This window comes from Manis pentadactyla, chromosome 11, assembly GCF_030020395.1.
Source record: "Manis pentadactyla isolate mManPen7 chromosome 11, mManPen7.hap1, whole genome shotgun sequence".
Taxonomy (NCBI): Eukaryota; Metazoa; Chordata; class Mammalia; order Pholidota; family Manidae; genus Manis; species Manis pentadactyla.
Window position 1 is genome coordinate 36,756,085 of NC_080029.1, and position 25,248 is coordinate 36,781,332.

Here is a 25,248-nt window from a genome sequence, read left to right on the forward strand (position 1 = left end):
CAAATTTCTCTTCTGGCATAAGGCCTCAGCCATAGGGTTATTTATGGCCAAGTCATAAGGGAACTTTATATTAGAAAGCTTTCTTTTTGTTTATTCAGCATCTATTCTTCTGGCACTATCCCAAGTTCTTCCAGGACTGATGTACTCTATTCAATAGAGATGGTGATGGAAGGAGGCTGGAGCTACTTGAAGCCACCGAGCTCATTCAAGAGAAGCCACCACACAGAAGCAAGCAGAGATAAGGTCCTGAGGACTCCACCTGAGCCCCCTTCACCCAGCCAGACTTAAGTGGACTCTTGCTTGAGGTGGTTTGTGTTTAAATTGTGCTTCTTGCCTAACATTAATTTTATCTAAAAAAGATAAGCTTCTATATAATGCTAGTATCATGAACAAATGGAATTAAAGCCCTCAAAGTCTGAAGTATTTAAAGGTACCTTACTATACCTTTTAAGATTGAGCAAAGGACTTGAAGCTGCATTAGGGCAAATGATCACTTAACTATCACTAAGAGGAAATGGGAACTACAGGAGCTGTGGCTCATGGGATTTGTTTTTACTGAGATGTAACACACCGTTTGCTAAATATGCTGTAGTATATAAATTTAGCTGTAGGACTAAACAGTAATAGCTGTCCCATGGCTCATAGCTTGACCTTTTCTTGCCAACCACAGAAAATTTTCATTTACATTGGCCAACACTTTCCACTTGAAACTTTCTGACCTACTTCCTCTAAATAGGCTTCCTTGCAAAAACAACCTCTGCCAGAAGTATTCATGATAAAATTAAATACTAAGATGCTGACTAGGTAATGGGTGATAAGGCCAGCTGTTCAAGAGATCCATTCCCAGCCACCTGTCTAGTCCTAGAACTAGTATGGAGACTTGGTGCCTATTTGGGGGTAAAGACTTTTCACTCTGTACTCTTACAAACTATTCTGAATTCTTATTACCATTTCAGTTTTTCTCCCCCCACAAAAATATACTGATTTGACCTCAAATAACCCTGAATTCAAATCGTGGTTCTGCTACCTCTTAGACAAGATAATCTCTGTGTGCTTGTTTTCTCAGCTATTGAACAATAACAGTACCTACTTCATAGGGGTGTTGAGAAAACTGGTAATTTAGGTAAAGCCCCAGCAGACAGGTCTTTGTGCCAATCAAGCCCATTTAGGTAGAGCCAGCAGTGTCCCTCCTCTATACCTCCCTGTGTCAAGACCAGGCTCCAAGAAATGGTGCTTTGTTTTTGTATGCTCGTTGTTACCTGTCTTTTTGATGAGTTCCAAGCATCCTTTAGATGTACATGGGATGAAACAGTCATTTAGGTCACCTTTAGCAAGTTTTCCAGCACTGATGCTAGTCAATCTAAAACAATGAAAGTAATGAAGGTGGGAATAAGAGTAATTAGATCTCTTCACTCTTTAGAGGTACATATATAGAGGTTTGTTTCCAAAATAGAAACACATTAAAATTGGAATCATGCAATGCCATAGGGTAAAAGCCAAGCCATACTCACCCATCCACATCCTTCTCAGGTTCAATAGCATTGACCACGGCTTCAGTGTTAACAGGATTCTCTGAATCTAAGGGTAGCTGCACTATGAACCCATGTACAGTGCTGTCTTCATTCAAAGATGTAACATACTTTAACACCTAAAAATAATACCACATACAGTTTATATACCACACAGAAATCAAAAGGGTGAAGAAACACTTTCCAAGTCAGAAGTCAGGTTGTGCCATTTCTCCCCAAGTTTAACTGTAGTCCTCTCAGAATGTACCTTCCCTTGAATCCTGAGAGTGATGTTATATTACATAGAATGTAATCTTTAGGAGTCTGGTAAGAAATCCGCCAAAGAAAAGAGCTAAAACCTTCAACAGTGTCCCTGTTACCATCATTCAAGTGAAGACTTTTTGTGACTACAGGAATGGTGCACTTACATTGTACTTATATAGTACAGTGGTGGCTACTGACTGAATACTTGAAATGCAGCTAGTTCAAATGAGGAACTGAATTTCAAATTTCATTTCATGTTAATTATATGGCCACATGGGGCTGGTGGCTACCTTACTGGATGGTGCACAATTAGGACATTTCCATGACCTCAGAAAGTTCTTTTTCCCCCTCCTGCCCCTTCACAGTTAATTCCCCTACCTACAGGCAACCACAGTTCTAACCACCAATGATTTGTTCAACCTATTCTTGATCACCATATAAATGGAATACACATTTGGTTTTTAAAATTCAGACAACTATAGGCCAAGGATCCTTTTTCAATGAACATCGCAGGTGATCTGAAGCAAGTGACGGGGCAATCACACTCCTAGTGCTGAACACACACACCCTAGGGCTGCACCTTTCCTCCACGGGTACCTTCAGAGATTTCCAGGGGCAGAGTCTGTCCAGGAAGAATTATCTGGAGGTCGTTGCTATGCTGAATGCCTCAGTTCCTAAAATCCCACTAAACCAAACCCAGAGGAAAGCACTTCAGCCGCCCTCCTAGCAGTCAGTTCTTCACAGCTTACCTCAGATTCTGTGGCTGTTCTTGGTAACTTAATGTGAGTGGCTTTAATTCCAATCTGCAAAAATGAACATTTGAAACAGACATATGGCAAGGCAATGTGAGACATGGGCCCCTTTCTGGTGCAGACAGGACTAAAACAAACCCAGCACGGTCACCATCCTACCCTCCTGTGGGCTGAGGACTTAAGTCTCTCGTTTTGACCCATTCATCAGTTGTTAACTGTCACCCTGTACTTGAGCAATTTTATATCCACTATTCTTGCTCTTTGAGAAGTAAGCAGATCATTAATTAGAAAACATTCAAGAGCAAACCAGAGGCCACAGCTCTGAGGCACCCATTTCTGACTTACAAAATAGATAAACTCAAGTCTGCTGTGAGTGATGAAAGTTCTTATGGGGAGGGGCACAAAAGGACAAGGGGTAACTAGCAGGACCGGGGGTGGGGGTGACAGAACCCCTGCTGTAAGATTTACCTCTTCAGCAGCTTTCAGCTTCAAATTTATATAAACATTGGACTCGTCTCTGTTGCCAACCTAGAATAATAAATACATGCAAATCAGACAATTAGGGAAAGACAAAGTGCACAGAAAGGCTTCTAAAATTTTGGTTTTGATAAAAGAAAGGTTTAATCATGAGGCTCTTGCTGCAGAGAACTGTAACAGAATAAGGAGAATGCTGGGTTAAGACAGAAATGTGAACACAGGTAGTATCCCCAACCCCGCCTCCAAGAAGCTCCACCTAATTCCCATTGAACAAGCCAGGTGAAAAGAAAAAGTAGAGAGCATCTGCACCTGCCTTGAAAACTAAGCGAGGGTGCTACAGGCCTGCCTGAAATACGAGGAGTTTCTGCTCGCCACTGAGCTGACACACCAGAAGGATAGGGCTGCAGAACTGTCATGGCCAAGAACACCATAGCTGAGAGGCAGGAACGCCCAGAGGGCACATTCTGCACTCTCCCTCCCTCCCCTAGAGGCAGTGGAAAAAGCTCTTGGGCCTAACCACACCCAGAGGAGAAACAGCCTGGTGGACCTAATTCTAGCTTACACAGAACAGATGGCTAATTTGAGACTGAGGGCAGTCTGCTGCCCTCAAGACAGAGAGGAACATGTGATATAGAAACCAAATCCTTTGAGCCACCTTGCTAGGTCTCACTATGTTCCCTCTGTTTCTTTAATCACAAACATATTTATAGTTTTTCATGGTAACCATTTATCTGAAAAATTTTACTTTACAAATATTTTTCCATGTTCTTCTACTTGACATTTATCTTTTTCAAGGTCAAAATAGTCTTTCAGGGTGGATATGCCACAGTAAATTTGGTTTCACCCAAAACTGCCAAGGGAAAAATGGTAGCTCCCTTGATACTAAAGATAACTGACATGTGGCTCCTTTTAACAGGACAACCACAGAGAAAGAAGCCTTAGTAACAGAGTATTTCCAGTCCTTGTCAGGTTGATGCTTTACAGGAACGTCCCCTTGGGCTCACCTCTTAGCTTCAGGTGTCCTTTGCACAGGTAATTCTCAGTTTTGCCAGTTCTGATTTGAATTTTGAGGGAGCCAGATGAGCCCTTTGAAGAATCTGATTTTTCTGTGGATTATTTGCACCTAATACACAATATTAGTTGCTTCCAATGGGGGCTTCACTAGAATTATAGTGCCTCTCATGTTTCTTCTTTGGCCATTTTCTTATCATTTACCATATTAATATACTCTAGAATTTTTAGATCAAAGTAGGAAAGGAGGTGGTTCTACATACAGAGTATTGGCTTGTTACATTATCACTAATATTTATAACTACAATTTGTTGTTTAGACTTAACCCTGAGATTAAATGGTTTTATTGCTTACTGCCATTCCTCTTTAAATCACAGCTTCTCTATTCTACAGTTTATCTTGATTCATCTGTCAGGTTGCCAAAATGCAGTTGTAAGTCACTTCTCCAGGAAAGATATGTGGGCATTTTTCTGAGTCTATATGTATTTGAAAATATTTTCTGCTGTCTTTGCACCTGAAAGGCCTCACTGGGCTAAACTGGGAGTCATGACATTTGCCTTCAGCGAAGCCATCTTCAGCATCTAGTGTTACAGAAGAGAGGTCTGAAGCCTCCTGTTGACCCTTTCTGTCTGAATGTTTCTGAAGAAATTTTTAAAACTTAAAAACTGCCATGAGTTTAAAAAGAAAGCTTAACAGCTACAGTTAGCAGCATATATCAAAGTTTTAATATAATCTTCATGCAAAGGAAAAGCCCTCTTAGGAGCCTACTCAAAGACTCACTCTCAGGCATTTTATAGGGGAAAATGGTTATACAATCCTTGCTAGACTGGATGAAAAAAGATGTTTAACTGAAGAACAGTGGATTCTTGACTGACAGTCAAGTGGGTGGGTGGAAGACCGGTTTCCCAGGCTTCAAATCTTAATCCTATTACAGTTTATCAAGAAAATCACTTAAGCATTTTATCAGGAATGCTAATTTCTGCTTTGAAGGAGGTGAATTACATCACATTAAAAAGGTCCTATACCAGAATGAGTTAGGGACAAATTTCTTTTTAAATACCAGGAGCCTGCAAACTGTTTCTGTAAAGGGATATATATTTTAGGTTTATCAGGCCACATACTGTCACACATTCTTCTTCTGCCTTTTTTTTAACCCTTAACAACCTGGGCAGCATTTAGACGTGAGTCAGATTACTGATCCCTGCTCCACACCATAAAAATCTTGGGTAATGGTTTACTCATTAGTTTTCTTTCTGTTTCAAGAACCTTTTGTAGAAATTCAGGCCAGCTCAGTTTACTAATTTTGTTTTTCCATGTCTTCTTTGGAGGACTGAATGAGTTACTATGCCCAAAGCACTTTGAATAGTTCCTGGCAGGAAGCAAGTGTTAGTTATTATATTATTAATAATTAAAGTGTTTTATGTGCTAAAGGGATAAAAATATACAACCTCATTTGTATCTCTTATAATGAAAAGTCAAGTCTTAATTTCCTTAATTAAACAGTCAGTTATTTAGGAAGTTTTACCAATTCATTTTTTTTTAAATTTCAACTTTTAGGTATACATACCTGGGTCAGATCATGAATACCCTTAAATGTGATGCTAATCAATTAGAGTAAAAAGGGAAAAAGCACATGGTTTTTGGAGAGAAACAGACCTGGGTTCATATCCCAATCTTAGTCCCTTCCTGACTGTGGCTTTCGGCAAGCTACCTGAGACCTCTGAGCATCAGCTATTGGGCCTATTAGGAGACAGTTTCCACCTCTGAGGGCTAGTATAAAAATCAGAACTAGAATTATATACAGATCATTTGGAATGCAGTAGACATATAAGCAGTACTGTCATCTGTAAAGGATGCGGAGTGGGTGTGGTTGGAAGAATTGTGATTAGATTTGCATTTTGACAAGGGCTGCAACTGCAGTTAAAATGAGTCTGGAAGCATCCAGAGCAGAACCCTAAAACCTGTAAGCAGGCAAACTGTAGCGTGGTGTGCAGGCCCAGGGGGTGGGAGCAGCAGAAATCGAAAGAGGGAACAGAGTCCAAGAGCTTATGAGAGGCAGAATCAATAGCACAATAGTCTCTAAAGAGATGTGGAAAGTGAGGGAGAGAGATCCTAAAGAGATCATCTCAAATTTCTGGTTTGAATGTGGGAAGATAGTGATGCCAGTCAGCAGGGTGGAAAAAACAAGAGGTCTGAGGCAGCAGGGATGTGATTACAACATAATATGTAAGCCTTGCATCACAGAAGGATGTTGACTCTGGTGCTAAAGTGCAAGATTAAAATATTCAATTCTACCACCGTTTTATTGTGAAGCCTTGCATCACAGAAGGATGTTGACTCTAGTGCTAAAGTGCAAGATTAAAATATTTTACCACTGTTTTATTGGCAAGGATATAGAAGACAAGGGGCAAAACAGTGTTTATGTAACAAAACCACCTGCAATCAATAAATTTAAAATATAAGTTTGTAAGTCAAGCTTAAAAGAAATCCCAGTATTGCTGAAGAAAGGCTTACAGAAACAGATTTATTGCCTCTGACATTTAGTCCTTCTACAACAAACAATTCACAAGAATAAGCCAAGAAATAACTGGTCCCCCAATGTACCGAGTGTACACCCACACCATATACCTTTAATTTTTAGTCCTTTGAGAAAAAAGAAAGCCCACCCAGCAAAGCACACACCAGGCAGAACAGGCCTTCTGTGCTGCTGCTCAGCTAAGGCCTCTCAGATAATGAACAGCAAGGGCGGAAAATATTTCAGTACTATTCACTCTGAAATTCTTGGAACAGGGAACAGAACTTGGAAAGGAATTAAATGATGTACGTGGAGACACACATACAGAGAGAAATGTAAAGTGAGGAAGTAGGAGTTTCTAAAGGGACTCTCAAATGCAAGTTACCAGTTTCCTGTCATCCAAATCAACCCTTCAAACATTCATTTTACATATGCCTATAAGACAAATCTTTATTGAATGCCTCCTACCAATTTATTGAAGGTCTCTTATTGGGGGAATCTCGTGCTCTAGGAAGAGCATAGAGGCCTAAATGAGGACTGTGTATTCTCCTGTGTAGCTACGGCACTGGCTGAGCTCACTTAGGGAAACAATAAGGTGGGAAAAGGTCTGAGGGCTGAGCCCTGAGGCAGTCAAATGGTTCAGGTAACAGGAATATGAAGAGCAAGCAAAGATTTGAGAAGAAAAGGTAGAGTGGTATCCTAGAAACCCAGAATCTAGAACTTAGATCTAAGTTTAGAAGCTACTGATCTACAGTTGACATTTGGAACCAGATGAACCACCTAGGGCAATGGTTCCCAAAGGGTGGTTCACATACTCTTGGGGGAACCCCAAGACCCTTTCAGAAGATCTTTGAGTGACAAACTACTTGCATACTGATACTGTGCTGTCATTTGCCTTTTCCACTATATTGACATCTGTACTGAGGCTGCAAAAATAGTGGTAAGCCTGCTGCTGATTTAGCATGATTTAAGACAATGGCACCAACCTACACTAACTCCCAAGGGTATCCTTCACTGCCACATCATCTCTATAAAAACAGGTGCTAACTGCACTTAGAAGTGCTCTTGATGAAGCAGTAAAAATTAGTTTTATTAAAACTCAACCCTTGTGCACATGTCTCTTAATATCCCGGCTAAAGAACTGGGAGGTACTCATACAGCACTTCTGCCTCACACAGATGGCCATCACCCGGAAAGCCCTTGTGCTCTCTTGCCTTGCCAGCTGAACCAGCAGCGGTTCCAAATGACCCATCGTCTTCACCTGGAAGTACACTGACGAGCAACGATTATTCGGGAATGAATATTTGGCAAGTATTTTCTCAAAATTGGACGAAGTGAGCCTGCTACATCAAGGAAAGTAACTAACAGTATTTGTTGCCAATGATAAAATCTGAACTTTCAAGTGAAAATTAGAATTTTACATCCATTCCTGTCAATATTTAAAGGCTTTTCTGATGAGTTCATTGGTGGTATTAATGATTACGATTTTTTTACAACACATAATGTGAAATGTGTTAAAATTTGGAAGATCTACATAATTCTGTGAACATTACTTTCAAAATGAGGAATGAAGGACACAACAAAACCGTATATGAGTAGACATCCATGCAAACTGCAACATAAAACGATGGATTTTGATGTAACAAAGTATGAAAGTTCACTAATACAGTTTCAGATTCCACACTGCAACTACCTTTAAAAAGTTTACTTATTGAGTCCTGGAGTGGTATGAAAGAAAAATATCCACAATTATCCGGGAAGACTATTAAAAAAAACTCTTCCTTTTACCGCTACACAGGTCTGGTCTGTATGAGGCCAGATTTTCTTCATATATTTTAATCAAACTAGCATACGTCAAGAGATTGAATGCAGAAGTAGGTGAGAATCCAGCTATCTTCTATTAAGCTATACAGTAAAGAGTTTTCCAAAAATGTTAAAATAATGCCCCACTTCTCACTAAATTTTGTTTTCTAGAAGTTATTTTTTCATAAAAATGTTACTTATGCTCACATATAATGAGCTTACTACTGGTATTTTTAAATGTATTAATATTTTTAAACTTATTTTTAATTTCTAATACTGTAAATATTAACGGATAAATCCATATAATCAAAAGCTCCTTAAGATCTTAAATTTTTAAGAGTGTCAAGGAGTCCTAAGGCCAAAGTTTAAGAGACACTTAACTAGGGGAAGGGAACACCAGAGAACAGCAGGGACACAGGACACACCAACTTGGAGAAGCTGAGCTAAGGAGGTGCAGCCCACAAAGAAAACTGAAAAGGTACAAGGTTTCACACAAATGAAACCAGAGAGGGAGAGGCTGAAGTTCTTGTTTGTAAGTGTTACTGAAAGACTGAGAAAAGACAGTATTAGTGGAAACACACTATCATAATACCTGTAAAACCGCCAGGCCTGGTGTGAAACCCGGTACTTGCTCCTTCATCTGAGCGACTTGGTTCTTCAGTCTCTCCTTTATTTGTCTAGAGAAAAAGGAAAGGTTGAAGTTGACACTTAATGTTTCAAGCACACATAAACATGTGGATTATTAGATTTGCTTCTCTTTTAAATTAAGAATACCTTCACTGAAGAGATATTTTCTGGTATAGTAGGCACCATGAACTTCACATCTATTTTTCAGGCCTCTAGTAGACATGGATATTTTCTAACTCCTACTGACACTGACTGGGCAATGGGATATGGGACAGTGGTTTAAAAGATATAGTTGATGGCATTCAAAATCATACAGTGAACCTAACATCCTCCTATGCTGACAGATAGTAACCACACTAGTTGGGGGAGGATTTAATATGGTAACTGTTGAACCACTGTATTGTATCCTTGAAACCAATAAAAGATTGTATATCGATGATACAATAAGAAAATCATACAGTGAACAAATGAAAATTCGGACCAATACTTCTGGAAGGCTGCTACTTCTTTTTCAGCATTTCTATTATCCAGGTGCTATATGAAAAAATTTTGAAGGAAAGAACTAGAGTTCACTCCTACTGCTCAACCTACCCTAGTGAGATGATCACAAGGTATCCACATAAGGCTGAATGATAATCAATGAATCCCACTCCAAAGTAAGAATTTACAAATTATATTCTAATTAACAGAAGCATTTTCCTTACAAAAGAATTTAATACAAGATTAAAAGTATAACCTCTTGTGAAACAAAGATAGATTAATTTACAAACACACAGCTTTTCAACCTTGCAACAGGACATCAAGTACATTAAATTACATCCATAAAAAAACATTCAAAGTAGTCCAATCTTGGCCAGTGATGAACTTTAACAGATTTGTCTCTCTCGAAGGACCAGTTTTGTCATCTGCCTTTCTTCATCTTAGCCACCTCAACCACACTTGACATACAAATATACACTGACATTAGCAAGCATCTTCTCCTTCGTTCTCATTCGGTTATTCCCAGGTGCAATTCTCCACACCTTACAAACAACTGATATGAACAGACATGGGAATCACCAGAAATAGATGATCTGAATTAGCCTACGGAAAGGTAAGAATTTGAACGATAAAAGAAGTCATACCTAAGACTTCAAAACTTTATTTCTAGCTTGTGACCTTATTTTTTCAGATCAATACTCAATACAAAGAATGAACAGAACACTGGATTTCCTTTCACTGGGATTTAACTTGAACAGGGGCCACATTCTGCTCTGACACATGAGAACAGTAAATACTGGTGCTGCCAGGTTTGCATCAGGCTGCGCTGTAACTCCCAGCAGTTCCAGCTTTGGCTGGTTTCCCTGCGTGACAATCACGTGTGGTGCCTGGGTACTCCACTCCCTCTTCTCCCCTCGGTTGCCTCTGACCATAAAGGGCAAGGCAAAAGGTTCCTAATGGCTCTCCTTAATCCAAACCCAAACAAAACCATTGGCTTGGGTGTGTGTGGGGGGACTCCAATCACCCCTAACACAGTGTAAGACAAAAACAGTTACCAACAGTGAAAACAGCTCAATACAGGTCCCTCGCTTTTTGGAAAGTTTGCGTTACACCACTTCATTTTACCAAACACCTATGTTATTACCTGTTTTCACTAACCAAATGAAATCTGGAGACAATTTTTGCTTTTATGGAAAAAAAGGTCAAAAAGCGAAAACAGCGTTCAGCGTTTTGCAGTGAATTATAGAGGCAGCAGGCACCCCAAGCACCTTCCAGGGGGAGCCACACTCAGCACCTCAGCATCAGGCTGTCATTGCTTTGAGCTATGACTGTGAGAATCGGTGCTTTACACTGTACCAGCCAAGAGCAGGCTGCCCCAAGATGTGCCACTGTGATATGCAGATTATTTTACAGTTGAGAATCATCAAGGTCCAAAAGACTCAAGAGACTCAGAGATACTTTGACTTCCTATCTCCCAACTGCATAAAAGGAATTTAGATAGAGGAACTGCTCTAGCAAGAAGGCTATCACCTTAGATAACTATGTTATAATGTAAACTAGGTGTGGTAGACAGGGGAAAGATGTGGCTAAGTCTGTTAATATTCCTCTCTGTGACCCCCCAACCCACCATTGTTTCTGTTAGCTCGCACACGTTTATCAAACATTCTTTTCATATTCCCATAAATTACTTCCCTTTTCCTCCGAAGTTTCAGATCCCTACCCCCTTTTCTTTGGTTCAGGATGACATATATACCTCATTTTCCCTGTCTTTGGAACCCATGCCTATAGCATCCCCATATGTACACAATTAAACTCTGTATTTTTCTCTTGTTACCTGTCTCACATCAGTCTGCTTCTTAGACCAGCTAGAAGAACCTTGAGGAGTAGAGGAAATTTCTTCCTCCTCAACAATGTCCATTTATTTTGTACATCCATTAGCAAGGTGTGTCTTGAGGTATCAAAGTCCAAAAGGCTATTTTTTGGATCTGGGGACACTAAAATGTTTTTCCAAGCAAATTAAGGTTCCTACTGGAACTTTGCTTCTTTACTTTATATCATTTCGGCTTACAAAGGGTTTGACAGGAATGCTCTACTTTGGGATAGTGAGGGAAAACTGACACTGTCAATAACTGTGGGGTAGGCAAGGGAGGAGAGGCTTTCTTATTCACATTCAAGCCAATCCTGTGGCTTTCCTAGGGCCAATTAGCAGAAAGAACAGCAAGTGCAAAGTCCCTGAGTGGGTAAAAGAGGTCCCAGGGGAAGCAGTAACCAGATCAGGTAGAATGTGGTGGGAAGGCATTTGAAGGTTTTGAACAGAGCAGACAGGACAGGATTTACATTTCTGAAGGATTATTCTGGCTGCTGAATTATGAATGGGCTGAAGGGGGAAAGGTGAGATTCAGTGACACAAGCAAATTACTGCAATGCAAAAATCCAGGCCAGGGGTGACAGTGGTTTGGATTACAGTATCAGTGGTAGAATGATCCAAGAAGTAATTGGATTCTCTATATATTTAACATGAAGCACAGAGAAAATGTCAGGGCTACAGATGATTCTGAGGTTTTTGGTAAAATGCAGCTGGAAAGACTGACAACTACAAAATTTTAAGGTACAACAGATTTCATACTGATACAATGAAAAATTATTTACCAAATCTTATAAAGATTCTAGTTAAGTGAGCATCTGAGGAAAGAAGTCTAGGGACAAATAAAAATAACACTTATACACCACAGGTGGCAAGCTATGGGAACCTAGTACAAGTCAGTAAAGGTGGAAAATGTTTCAGTCCAGTAGATTAAGAACAATGAACAAAATGTTCTGTATTATCTATGCTATAATTTAAGTGGGTCTAAGTGTGCAATTTTTTTTTCTTAAAAAAAGTATAGCTTGGAATCATTGACTCCCTTAAACTTGTCCTAAGAAACAGGACTGTTTTAAGCATTAGAAGGGATAAGCTTCCAAATTGAAAGATTTGACTAGAATATCAAAAACAGACATTTAAAAATGCCTATAAACCACAATCAGCAAGAATTAGACATCCCAGAACACTAAAGCACCATGTGGGAAGTTCTATTTGGTGAGAACAAAACAAAACAAAACACAACATCAAGACAGTTGCAATTAGGTGTCCATAAGTCTCTTACAATTTTTCCCTTGCCTTGTTTCCCTAGGCCGGCTACTAACTGAAAAATTCTAAAATGAAATGTGGAATAATGAAAGACAAGTGTCAGTTTTGCCTGAAGTTAAGAAACTATAAAAGAACATGAAGATGATAACAAACAAACAAAAAAAAGAACATGAAGAGAAAAGTCAATACTCCCTCTTCAATCTATCTTTGCTTTAGGGCTATAGAGCTGTGACAAATTAAATGGTGGGAACACCTTTAATTTTTATAGTTCATTACTTCCAGAAAGTTTAAATGCTATAATAGAACAACTTCCAAATCAATGAAACCTCCTAAATCAGCAGAAACTTCTTTGAGTCGCAAGTGCATTTCTAACCACGGCCAATCGGTTACACCATCCTGGTAAAGATTCTGGGGCAAAGTGAGGCAGAAATAGACAGTTGGAGAAACACCCCTTATCTCTGAATAGTAGAACTACATACACCAGAGTCTCACCATTTTGCATCAAAATTCTGTAAAATCTAAGGGAAAACATATCCCAGTCTTGATGTAGGAGAAATCAATACTAGAGTGTCAATGAACGTAGTAAGAAAGACAAAGTAGCAGTAAACCATTAAAGCCTCTCTGGTCCTCATGCACAGATAGTAAAATAATCATAGCCAATTAGATATGAACAGGTGCAGATGCAGTTTTAAGTAAGTTGCTACTGGCATTTAGTGGGTAGAGGCCAGGGGTGCAAATAAATATCCTACAATAAACAGGGCAGCCCCTCTCAACAAAAAAACCATCCAGCCCAAATGTTAATAGTGCCCAAGACTGGAAAAAACCCTGTTATTGGTCAATAAAATGCAAAGTTTGATGTTACCTTTTTTCACTTAAGTGGCAAAAATCAAGGTGAAAATCATTTCTAGCTCAACCTGTCAAAATGTGTTTGAATTTCTATGGCCAAGAGTCATTTGGATCACTACCAGTTTTCTCAAAGTTCCATTCTCCTACATACAAGTTGTAGAAAAACCCAGTCATCTCTATTGAATCACATTACCCCTCAAGAGTCCTAGTCAGAGCCTCATACCCCTGAACAGTTACCCAGATCTCTGGCCCAAAGTCTTGCTTAATTATTCCTGGAAAAGTCAATTAGAAAAAACAATTCATTGTTTAACATGATGGCTTATTTTCAAATTTTGGACCTTTTATGACTGAGAAAAAAGCACTGTTAAAATATAACCCAACAAAGACTTTTCAACAGGAGCTGTGGGGTAGACAAAGGACGCAGTAAAGGGTATCCAGCTGGTTGGGTAAGAAATCTGCATGAAAATAAAGCTGCTTGGGTCAACAAACACTGAAATGTAGCCATAAGCTAAGTGTACTTCTCAAAATGATTCTCAAAAGGAACACAGAATATGCTTTCAGTAACTGATCTGAAAAAAAGCAGGAACATTCACCTTCAATATGTAGGGCTTTTCTAAGTAAGCAAGGACAAACATTTCTTTTTTCCCCTCCAAGGAGGTTATTTGTGTAAGATTTTAGCAATGCAGCACAACACAAATATTTTATTTCATTTGCATTTCTTTCATTTTGTTCATTTGTTGTTATAGCTCATTTGTTCATAACAACTTTTATACTGCTTAAAAAAACTTCAAATTAAAAAGTAAACAAACATGTAGCTCCTTGTAAAAACAATTGTGATTGTGAGGCCACCTAGTGTTTCAAGAAATAATGTGTTTCAAATTCCTAATTAAAGTCAAATTAAAAGACTAAATTACCTTTTTGTTGAAACTGATTGTTTTCACTGATAAACAATATAACAGCAAAAGCTGTATCAGTATGCAGAATAATCAACTAATCAGTATTTTATTATGTTTGAGAATAAGATATTTAAAATAAGATTACTTTTTTACTGCAAATTTTTTTACTACAAGCTACTGCAAATATTTACTAAACTGAACAGGCACCTCAAATACATATTTGAAAGCTTAACATAAATGAAAATTTTATGCTCCAATGAAAACTTAATGTAAAAATTCTTCCATTTGCTCTCTCTCAAACTCACTCAAAGACCTATGAAGGGATAGGTAAACTGCCTGATACTTATGACCTGAAAATTACTAACCGCAGTAAAATTCTAATGAATCCTCTAATTTCTAACTGAGTGTAAAGGTCATCATTAATCCAAACACACAATGATAAAGTAACTGTTTTTTTAAAGCTTCCAGAGCAGTTTATCAATCTCGGTGTTACTAACATTTCAATCAGGTAATTCCTTGTTGTGGAGGTTATCCTGTGCATAAGGATGCTTAGCAACATCCCTGGCCCTCACCTCTAGATGCCACCAAGCATATAGCCACTCCCCATATGACAACCAAAAATGCCTCCAGACACATCCAAATGGGCCCTGGCCAAAGGTACCCTGGGGTGGAGAGGGGCAAAACAGCTCCCTTCTGAGAGCCACTGAGCTAGAGCCAACAAATGGAGATGGGAAACAAGGTTCAATTGAAGAAGAAAGGTTTCATAAGAGGTAGGATTTTAAAAGTGGACTGACAGTGCATTAAAGAAAGGTCCCGTAGAGCAGAGCACTGTCAGAGTCAAGGTGAACACAAGCAGGGGTGGTAGGATCCCTGAACAACTGGTCCCATCTCCCGTCACCACCCAGGGGAGTGGGGCAGCTTCTACTCAGATCCAATATATTGATGACTTTAAGAATAGAGAGCACAGCATTGCTAAACTTTCCATTTCCTTTCAAAAAGTCAGGCGTCCAAATTTTTACATGTAACTACACATACAGATGTGTTGGGAAGTAAGCCAATTTTTAAAAATATCTCTAAGCCAAACAAAACATATAACTCCATGTAGCCTCCAGGCCACCATTTTGTAGCCTTCAGCATAGCAAGGAGTTATGAGATATGATGGGGTTGCCCCAAGTATGAGGGTCTGTAAGAGAGGGCCCAACACCCAGAATTAGTCTATTTCAGGGCTATCCTACCACAGATGTGGCCATCAGGGCTGATTATGGCCCTAAGTCCCAAGCAAGCCTCTGGACCATCATCCAAGGGGAATGTGGAAAGACCGTGTTAGACTGTGGTCTCCGTGTGCAGAGGAAGGGCAAACCAAGTGCCCTCATCTGAAAAGCCTCACAGAGACCTGGCCTTCATGCTTTTAAAGACTAAAGGAAAATCTTGGATAGGAAAGGCTCTTAGGTCTAAAAGGTTGTTTACTAAATAAGCAGGGGTTAGTACCTGGGCACCCAATCCCAAATGTAAGCTGACTTACCATGTTTAGTCATGCAAGACGGTGAAAATAAGTTCCTGATCGGCTCTAGCCAAACCTTTTGCAGAAATACTCCCTATTTCCTCACACTCCCCAGCAATTCAAAGCTGTACCTCTCCTGCTCAGGCTACAGGGGAAGTACTTTCCGTCAGGAAAAATTAAAAAGCTTACTTAACAAAGCAAGGAGGTTTGACTTGTCTCCAAAATGGACTGTAACCTTGAAAATGACTTTCTGAAGAGATTCAGTTTGGGTTCCTCCCGAAGATGAATTGGCTCATTCATCTCCTAATAGGGAGAGCCAAACCCAGTGGACAAAAGTTTGCAATTCCTTTTAATAAGTGACAAGCCCTTGGTGAGGAAGGAAAACACACTGTCCAGTCTCTACCATCAGCCTTGTAACTCTTGGGCAAGTCGGTCACTTTTGGCTAAAGTTTGATAAACAGCAAAATAGAGATGGGGGGCCCTGGGTGGCTGGGGAGTCCTGCCGCTGGCACTGTGCAAGGTCGGAGATGGATAGGGCGCCGGGAGCCACCTCATGGAAACGATCACGGGGGGCAAACTGCGCGGTGCAGGAGTGCTGGGCTTTCTGCACCACAGATCGGATGTTAAGGACACAGTGGTGACCACAGTAGTCTGTGGAATTGTTCTGAGAGCCTTACACAACCTGTTAATCCTCTAGGCCTCCTCAGGAGGTAAACACTGTTATCACCATCTCTGCTGCCCACAGGAGGAAAAGGAGGCTGACCAACCTGCCTGAGGCCACACAGGGCACCACCTCCCTGATCTCTACCAGAATTAACGGGAGGAGAGGAGAGCTTCAGCTCCAAAGACCCTCCTCCATGTTAGGCCAGCCTGAAATACCCTGTTTCAGAGGGTTCTTCATGCAAATGGGGATATAACAGGGGACCACACACCCTGACTCAAAGCCCCACTGTCCAAACGCTCCTGATGGATAAGAAAACACTTATTCTTGGACCTCTTCCCCCAGTAAGGATTTTCATTGGTGCCCTGGCCACAGTAAGTTGGCTGTGAGCTCGACTTGGCCACAGTCCAGCTTTAAGTCTCCAACTATCCTGGCTACGTGACCTATTTAAGGCCTAGCATAAGGTCCCACCTCTCAGGAACTCTCCCTTATCCTCCTGCTAGGCTCCCAGCAACTTTGACAAGATTCCAGGTAACTTGTGCAAGGCCTGTACTTTGGAGCTTATCACAGGCAAATCTTTTTGAGCACAAAACGCCAACAGGTATTTTATCTACAGGACAAAATAAAAAGCTTATCAATATTTAGTAGCCCTTCACTGTAGTGAGCCCATTCTTTTTATAGAAATAGTTCATCTAGCCCTGTAGCTAAACATATAGCCATGGTTCCATTTTACTCTTTGATCAGTAGGTTAAACTCTAATTTTAAGGCTCAAGATTCTAAGCTACCAAAGAAACGGCCTGGATAAACAAATACCACTTGTTTTTTCAACAGGTACTTTCTAAGCACCAATTTATTAAAACTTACTATGGGCCCTAAGTGCTTTCCAACAACTCCTTTAATTTTAACAACCTTACAAATTAGGTGTTTACTAACCCAACATACAGATGAGGAAACTGAGTCACAAAGAAGTAAACTAAGTTGCCCGGCAATCCACTGAGGAGGGAGCAGCACTGTGTCTAGCTCTGGAGATACCTCCCACATGGAGCTTACAAATATATCCAACCTGCTCTGCTCAACCCACAACTCAGAGTACCTTCCCTCAGTGGCCTCACAAGTGGCAAACACCTGTCTCCTCACAATCAGTCTTTCTAGGAAGAAAGCATGATCAAGAAAAATCGCCACCAATGGAGGGAGTGGGCTTGAGGATGGCAAAGAAATGAGAAGGTCAAACCAATCTCACACCATTTTAGTAAGCCCCACTTGGAAAAGCATGCCTATGTTAAGAACTGGAGTTTCTAGGCTAAATACCTAATCAGGTAGTTCTAACACTGTCTGTTCCTGTTCCTTTGTGAAATCTCTTTTAAGGACACCTCCCTTAAGCCAGGGTAGGCTCCCACCACCAATGTCAATATACTTCACTCAGCTCCTCTACTTAAGGTCTGCTTCTCTGGGGCCATCACTGTTGACCCAAGGCAGTCATTTAGTAACTGGTGAGATCACAGGTCCATGGCACAGGCCGTGTTTTCGGTCTGTGGGACTAGGGACTAGGGAAAGGACTAGGGACCCTTTCCCCTATAATGCTGGCAAGCTCCCAGCCCTACCTCCTTCAAATCTTTGCCCAAAGCTCTCTTTTACAATGAGTATGAGCTTAACTTGAACATTTAAAGTGGTTCCCCATGCCTCAGAAATCTCTGTCCCTCTTCCCTGCTCTCCTCTTCTCTTGGCACATCTTACCACCTCACATTCTGTTTTAGCTATTTTGTTGTCTATCTCTACCCATCAGGATGCAGACTCTACAAGGGTAGAGATTTGGGCTGTTTTGTTCACTGCTGTAGTCTGTGGGCTTTGAAGAGTGCCTGGCATACAGGAGGCACACAGATAATTGCTAAGTTAATAAATATCCAAAAAGACATGTACTTGTTTAACCCTCAGATCTCCCCCATATGTCATATTCAGGGTACAACCTGGACTCCCCCTAAGGGAGAAATGTGGTTGTTCCTTCAAAAAGGGCAATAATTTGGTAACTAGATTCAGATTTCCCACAGGGTAGAACAGGCAGAGAAAAAACCTGGAATAATGAATTTTGTCCAGTCTTTACTACCAGGACGGTAAAAGGAGAAAAGTAGACAGTCTGGGGTGGCCTTCTCAGCAGAGGGAAGCATGGCAGTGAGAGGAAGACCACCATTAAGAAAAAGAGTAGCTTATGAAATTCCTTTTAACAGAGTGGTGAGTGCCTAACAGAGTGAAAAACATATACTGGGTTAAAACCTTGGTGCTAGTTGATCCTCTGCCATTAGCCAGCCTGGTAACCTTTGGTCAAATCACATCTCTTTTCTTGCCTCAACTATTTCCTCAGCTACAGGAGAGGATGTGGGGAGTGAACCAGATTTGAGAGAAATTCTGACAGTGGAATTAATGACCTGTACCACCATTGCTCTCTACAAGACAGAGATTTTATAATTCAAACACCCTATCAGGGAAGAAACTGCCCAGAGCACTTGAAACCTTGTAAATTTGTCCCCAGAGAGACCCAACAATTGGTGGCAACCAAGAAAGCTGCTCTGCAAACTTGGATAATGAGGTCCTTTCCCCAGACTAGGATCCCTGGCAGCCAATAAAGCTCCATTACCTTTCTTCTCAAGTGTCCTTGGCCCAGCAAATAGGAAAGGTGGGGACACCCTGCCCGGAGCCTCCACCTGCAGCCCAACCTGCTCAAGCTATAAGAACCACCTTCTTGTTCAGCATTCTCCCAAGCCCATGGCACAAAGGTCAGCCACAGCACAAGGCACTGGAAGGACTGGCCTACCCCCTGGTCAGGCAAGCTGTCCCCCTTTCAAGAGCTGCCAATCTCTGAGTAACTGTGAACACTACCAGCTCTTGGAGCCAAGCTCTCCATGAAAGTCAAGCTGCCAAGATTTGGCAGTCTCTGAAAGAGCCCTTTTATAAGTACATTAAAGAAAAATCTTCTGTAAGCAGAGAGAGATCTTAGTCTTAATATTTCTGTATCAATAGGAACTAACTGCTCACTCAACCAAAGGGCAACATAAAAACTTAGGTATGGTAACTCTAAGCAGGCTGGGTAGCGGGACCCAACCAGTACCTGGAACACTCTTTTCCAAAAAATGCTTTCAATACTTGTGACTAAATAACTGCTGGTTCTTCAATAATGAGAAGTGGATTTAGAGTTACGCTTTTAGATAGGTGGTTCTCAACCTTCAAAATGCATTAGAATCACAGAATGAGCTTTTGAAATACTTTAAGAATATTTGAGTACAGTGGCTTATTGCTAGCAACTCCAATTAAGTCGGCCTGGTCCAGGCACCAAGCATTTATATTTTTCAAAAGCACCTTATAGGTGTAAATTGGTAAAACTATCTTGGACAGGTTTGGCAATTCCTACTAAAACTGATCATGCGTATTTGTCCTGTTACTCTGCAATTTATTCTTAGATGTGTAACCAGGAGAAATGTGTCTATGTTTTACCAAAAGACATGTAAAGGAATGCTCACGGCAGCACAACTCATAATCACCAAGAACTAGAAACCCAAAGTCCATGAATGAGTAAACAGTGGCATATTCAGGTAGAATACAATACAGCAATGAGAGCAAACCAACTACAACTATATGTAACATGGAATAATCTCAGGAACATAATGTTGATTTAAAGAAGCCAGACATGGAAGACTTTATCCTGTATGATGCCATTTACATAGAATTCAAAACCAGGCAATACTAATTTACAGTGTTAGAAACTGAGATAGTGATCACTTTTGTGGGGAGTGGTGACTAGAAGGGGATAAGGGGGGCTTCTGGAGTGCAGATGTCATTTCGTGATCTGGGTGCCAGCTATTCAGGTAAGTTCAGTTGTGAAAATTCAAAATCAGGTAAGTTCAGTTGTGAAAATTCAAAATTGAGCTGTATACTTATGAAAGGTACACTTTTTTGTATGTATTCATATTTAAATGACAAGAAATACAACAAAAAACCTCCCGAAGTGATTTTAATGCATAGCCACTATTGAGAACCACTGAAATAGATCTCAAGGCAACTATCACTGTTAAAAAGACAATGAATCAATCATCCAGGTGTACATTAATACTAATTATTAACACTTACTGAACACTGATTATGTGCCAGGAACAATTCTAAATGCTCTAATGAACTTAATTAATTCTAACAACTCAATGGTCTAGATATCTTTATTTTACAGTTGAGGAAATTTTGGCATTGAAAGGTCGACTAATTTGCTTAAAGCTACTCAACTACTAAGGAGTGAAAGGTTCCTAGGTATTTTGGATATAGGCAATGCATGTATTTGCCGTTATGGAACTTACAAACACATTTACCTTGCTCTCCACTCACCCAAAACATATTCAGTGAGCACCTATTTTCAGTGGCCTGTCAATAAGCAAACCTGAATTTTCTCTTCACAACCAGTCTTTCTAAAATGAAACTTTATCAAGAAAAAGCCACTGGTAAAGGGAGTAGGTTTGTAAGAAAACAAAAAGAAAGCCAAACAAAAACAACGTAGGTTAGTAAACCACAGGTTGAAAAGCACTCAGATATAAGGGCCTTGATTTCTAGTCTAAAAGTCAGGTTTTTCCTCACCAGTATGAAAGATTCACCACCATCTAATTTACATTTCACCATCTTCTTTGTACACCGTCTCTACTTCCCAGAAAGCAATCATTTTGCCCTAGGATGGGTTTCACCGCCAAAGACTTCCTAATTCACTCAAAAACCTCTATTCACAAAGTTAAGTTCCGAGGACAAGTACTGTTGTCAGCTACAGCAGTTACTAAATAACTGGTTAAGTCAAAAGTTCCAAGAGCAACCTTCAGGAGGGTCACACAAAATATATCCTTTACTCTTACTTTCACTTTTCTCCACTAGTAACCTCCTAGACAAAAAGCAGTAGGGTGTTACTTTCTTGGAGTAATTTGACAATCATATTTACTAGTTAAGCAGATTTCCTGTAGGGGATAAAAAAAAGGTAGAGGTCAAATAGAATACGTTGTATTGCCAGGACTCAAGAGCCAAATCAGGAAGGAACTCTAGGGCCTAGACAGGGAGATGGCTGTTAAAGGCGCAAGAAATTGAAAGGAAGGAAAGTTTACTGAGTTTCACTCAGCATAACTTTGCTGGAGTGGGAAAACCTATGGGCCGGAAGGAGAGCTTGTCACTCATCAGCCTTGTAACCTTGTCGAGCCTTGTCAGCTCACAAATTTCTGTCTCCTTACCTCCGAATTATAGGGGAAGGTAGTAAACTGAGTTTCAAAGTTCTGAAAGCGGCGCTGCAGATAGCCCCAAACTACTCTCCTGGAAGAAAACGCTCAGCAGATGCACTTTTTGGGAGCATCGTCGGGCGGGCTGAGAGGAGGATTTGTCCAAAAAGCAAGAGCCAGGGGGCAGAGCAGCAGGCAGCCCATATGTAAACGTGGATTTTGCCCAGGACGCTTTCTTCTACTCTAGGGGACCCGTCTTCAGGTATGACGTGCTCAGGACACGTCCTCCAGTCCCAGCCCGCTGGCCAGACTCTTGCGCCAAAAAAAATGGGAACATGGGGACCTGCACAGCCTGCTCAGATCCCTAGACGAAAGCCCAACATGCTCTAAATACGACAGGTGCTTACTCTGAGACCACTTTCCCGTTCAGGACTTCCGCCGGTGCCATGGCTTTTATTTACCGCTCGCTGCTGGAGACGAAATAGCCAAAGCCGAGGTTCGACTACCTCTGCAGCAGCGCGGGACAGCCCAACCCACGTGTTTAGCGACCGCCCAGGATGATTAGCTACTGCGTATGCGCAACCCCTGATGTGGATGCGCATGCGCGGCCCGGAAGGACTTAGGCTCCAGAAGTACAGAAGAGTGGAGGGATCGGGGGTCTGGAATGCCACCGGAAGACGGTGGAACCCGATGATGACTGGCTAGCGGAAATGATTGGCTGGCGGAAGGAGCCGGCCTAGGTCGTGCTTTCGTGTGGGGCTGAACCGCTGAAGAGGGGGTCGGGCCTCCATGCCCGCTTGTCGGGGGCGGGGTAGGGGGCGGAGCCGGAGGGGCGGTCGCGCCAGAGGACAGTTTCGCGGGCGCGGGAACGATACGCCCTCTGTCCGCCTTCCCTGGGGTTGGGGCTCAAGTCGTGGGGATGCTGAGAGCGCGGGGTTTCCCGGGGAGAGTTCTCGCCCAGCTCCTCGCGGAGAGCCTGGCCGGAGGCCGGGGGGCGCGGGACTGGCCCGCTGAGGGTAAACCTGCGGAGTGGGGGCGGTTCCGGCATCCTGGGCCACCGGTCTCCGGTGTGGGGGCCCCTGCCCTGGGTCTGAGTCTGGGCGTCTGGGTGGCGCCCTTGACTATGTGTTTTTAAAATCTCAGGCGGCTCTGATGCCCGGCCAAGGTTGGAGCGCAGCCCGTAGTTTCAGGCCCCGCTGACTGGAGCTCCGCGAGGCTCCCTCGGGGTCTGGTATCCCCGGCGGGAGCGGGTGCGGGAGGGCGGGCCGCCGCCTCTCAGGTCTGGGTTCTGTCGGATCCCCCGCGGGACGCTGGGGTTGGATGGCCGACGCCGGCTGGCCCGTGAGCAACAAGGGCGGGCGTCCCTTCCCCTCGGCGTCCGCTCCGGAGGAGCCGTGAGATCGGGCGTTTGTGGGGCAGGACAGGAGGACGGCGGCAGCGGGCTCTGAGGACTGCTCCTGCGAGTTTCCGTGAATTTGCTTTCTTGACTGGAGGAACCTGGCTGGGTTCTTAACCGCGCTCAGATTAGTTTTCCCAGTACAGTTCTGAAGTTGTTCAGGTCACTTTATTCCTTCTTATCCCACCCCCAGCTTAATTGAGAGATGACTAACATACAACATGTAAGTTTAAGGTGTACAGTGTGATGATTTGATATTGGTGTGTGTATGTTATGAAATGATTACCACAATATAGTTAACATCTCCATCTCACATAATTACCTTTGTGTGCGTGTGGCACATTTAAGATCTCTATAAACAACACTCAAGTATATAGTATTGTTCATTATCGTCAGTATGCTGTACATTAGATCCCTAGAATTTACTCATATAGCTGGAAGTTACTGCCTTTGACCAACATCTTATTTCCCCCAACCCCTGGCAACCACCATTGTACTCTGTTTCTCTGAGGTTGACTATTTTAGATTAAACACTGATGTGGTATCTTAAGACAGTATTTGTCTTTGACTTAGCATAATGTCCTCAAGATACATGTAAGGCAAGATTTCCTTTCTTATGTTTGAATAATAGTCCTCTGTGTGTATGTGTATTACATTTTCTGAATCCATTCATCTGCTGATGGACACTTAGGTTGTTTCCATGTCTTGATTATTGTGAAAAATGCAGTGAACATGGGGATGCAGATACTGCTTTGACATTGTAATTTTGTTCAGGCCATTTTGGATTTGACCAAATATCTGAGTTTCTTCTACAAGCTGTTTTTCAGGGAGGCCTGTTTCAAGAAATGGCAGAACTAATCTTTTTAAACTTGATTCATTTTTTTTTTTTTTTATTTTTGGGCTTTTGATGTTCTTTTGCCTTATTTCTAAATTCTGACAATATTTTTACAAAGCCTCAAATGGAATTACAGAATCTTTTTCGTTTTATGAACAGTTTTCAGGTAAAATGTATATAACATAACATTCACCTGATTAAGTGTGCAAGTGAATGATTTTTAGTATGTTTACAGATTTGTGCAACCATGACCTTAATAGAGAATTTTTCGTGCATTTTTTTCTGGGAATTGCTTTTGCTTTAACATTCTTAAACTTTGCACAAGAGGACACATTAGAGGCACAACTTAATATAAAATATAGTGATATAATAACTTGATGTGGACCTCTGAACACATACTCCCATATGTTATATCTGAACAAGTAAACAAGAGAAAAATTGAAGCAAATGTTCCTAGAAAATTGCAGGTAGTGAAACTTTTGTGCTTATAATACAAAGTGGATATCGACTATTTCAGCTGTCTTCTGTGATGAAGAAGATGGGCAAACCCCAATTTACAGATGGAGACTTAGACTTTGAAGGATAACTTGCCCAAAACTATATAGCTGTGCCTGGGGTAGTCCCCAGACCTTGATGCTTCATCTCTAAATGTATTGTCAATTGCTACCTCAATTACAGTATCTTTGCATGACCTGTACAATTCATGCATTCATTGAGCAAAGAGTTATGGAGTGACTACTATGCCAACAACAAAAAACACTGCTCCAAGTGTTAAAGATACCTTGGTGAACCAACAAGGTTCCTGCCCTCAGCTAATATTCCTGTGAGGGAGATAATGATCAATTAAAGAAATATATAGTCTAATTTTACTGAGTAAAACTAGATATTGATACATGCCATTTTTTAAAAACAGGCAAGATGATAGGGAATGGTGCTTAGAAGGCAGGAGAGTACTGTTTTAGAAATGTGTTGAAAGAAGCTTCTCTGGGGAATCTGACATGAGCAGAAACCTAACTGAAAAGAGGAAGTTGGGGTGTAAAAAAAGATTGGTTGAGCAACTAGAAAGATGGAATTATCACTTACTGAACTGAAATAAGGGTAACACTATGGAAGGGCCAGATTTTGAATTTTAATTCAGTTTTAGGTGTTTTTTGATGCCTCTTAGACATCCAAATGGAAATACGATATTTAAATCCATGAGATTAGATGAATGCCAATGAAGGGAATGGGTTGTAGGTATGATCTAAATAATATCTAGATCCATTTATTTAGTTCCATGTTTAGAATTCAGGGAACTGAGGAAAAACCAGGAGGGAAGATTGGA

At 41.2% G+C, this 25,248-nt stretch overlaps 1 protein-coding gene across 1 annotated transcript in view; it reads right to left on the reverse strand.

Annotated features, from left to right (window-relative positions):
* MTHFD1 (methylenetetrahydrofolate dehydrogenase, cyclohydrolase and formyltetrahydrofolate synthetase 1) overlaps positions 1 to 22,266 on the reverse strand; it is a 59,108-nt gene extending 36,842 nt beyond the window's left edge. The window contains exons 1-6 of the mRNA XM_036906071.2: positions 22,101 to 22,266; positions 8,923 to 9,007; positions 2,993 to 3,052; positions 2,522 to 2,575; positions 1,512 to 1,648; positions 1,260 to 1,360 (exon numbers count right to left, since the gene is read on the reverse strand). Coding sequence (XP_036761966.1) covers positions 1,260 to 1,360; positions 1,512 to 1,648; positions 2,522 to 2,575; positions 2,993 to 3,052; positions 8,923 to 9,007; positions 22,101 to 22,141 — 478 coding nt within the window. The 5' untranslated portion in view covers positions 22,142 to 22,266. The remainder of the gene's footprint in view (positions 1 to 1,259; positions 1,361 to 1,511; positions 1,649 to 2,521; positions 2,576 to 2,992; positions 3,053 to 8,922; positions 9,008 to 22,100) is intronic.
* Positions 22,267 to 25,248: the final 2,982 nt, after the last annotated feature.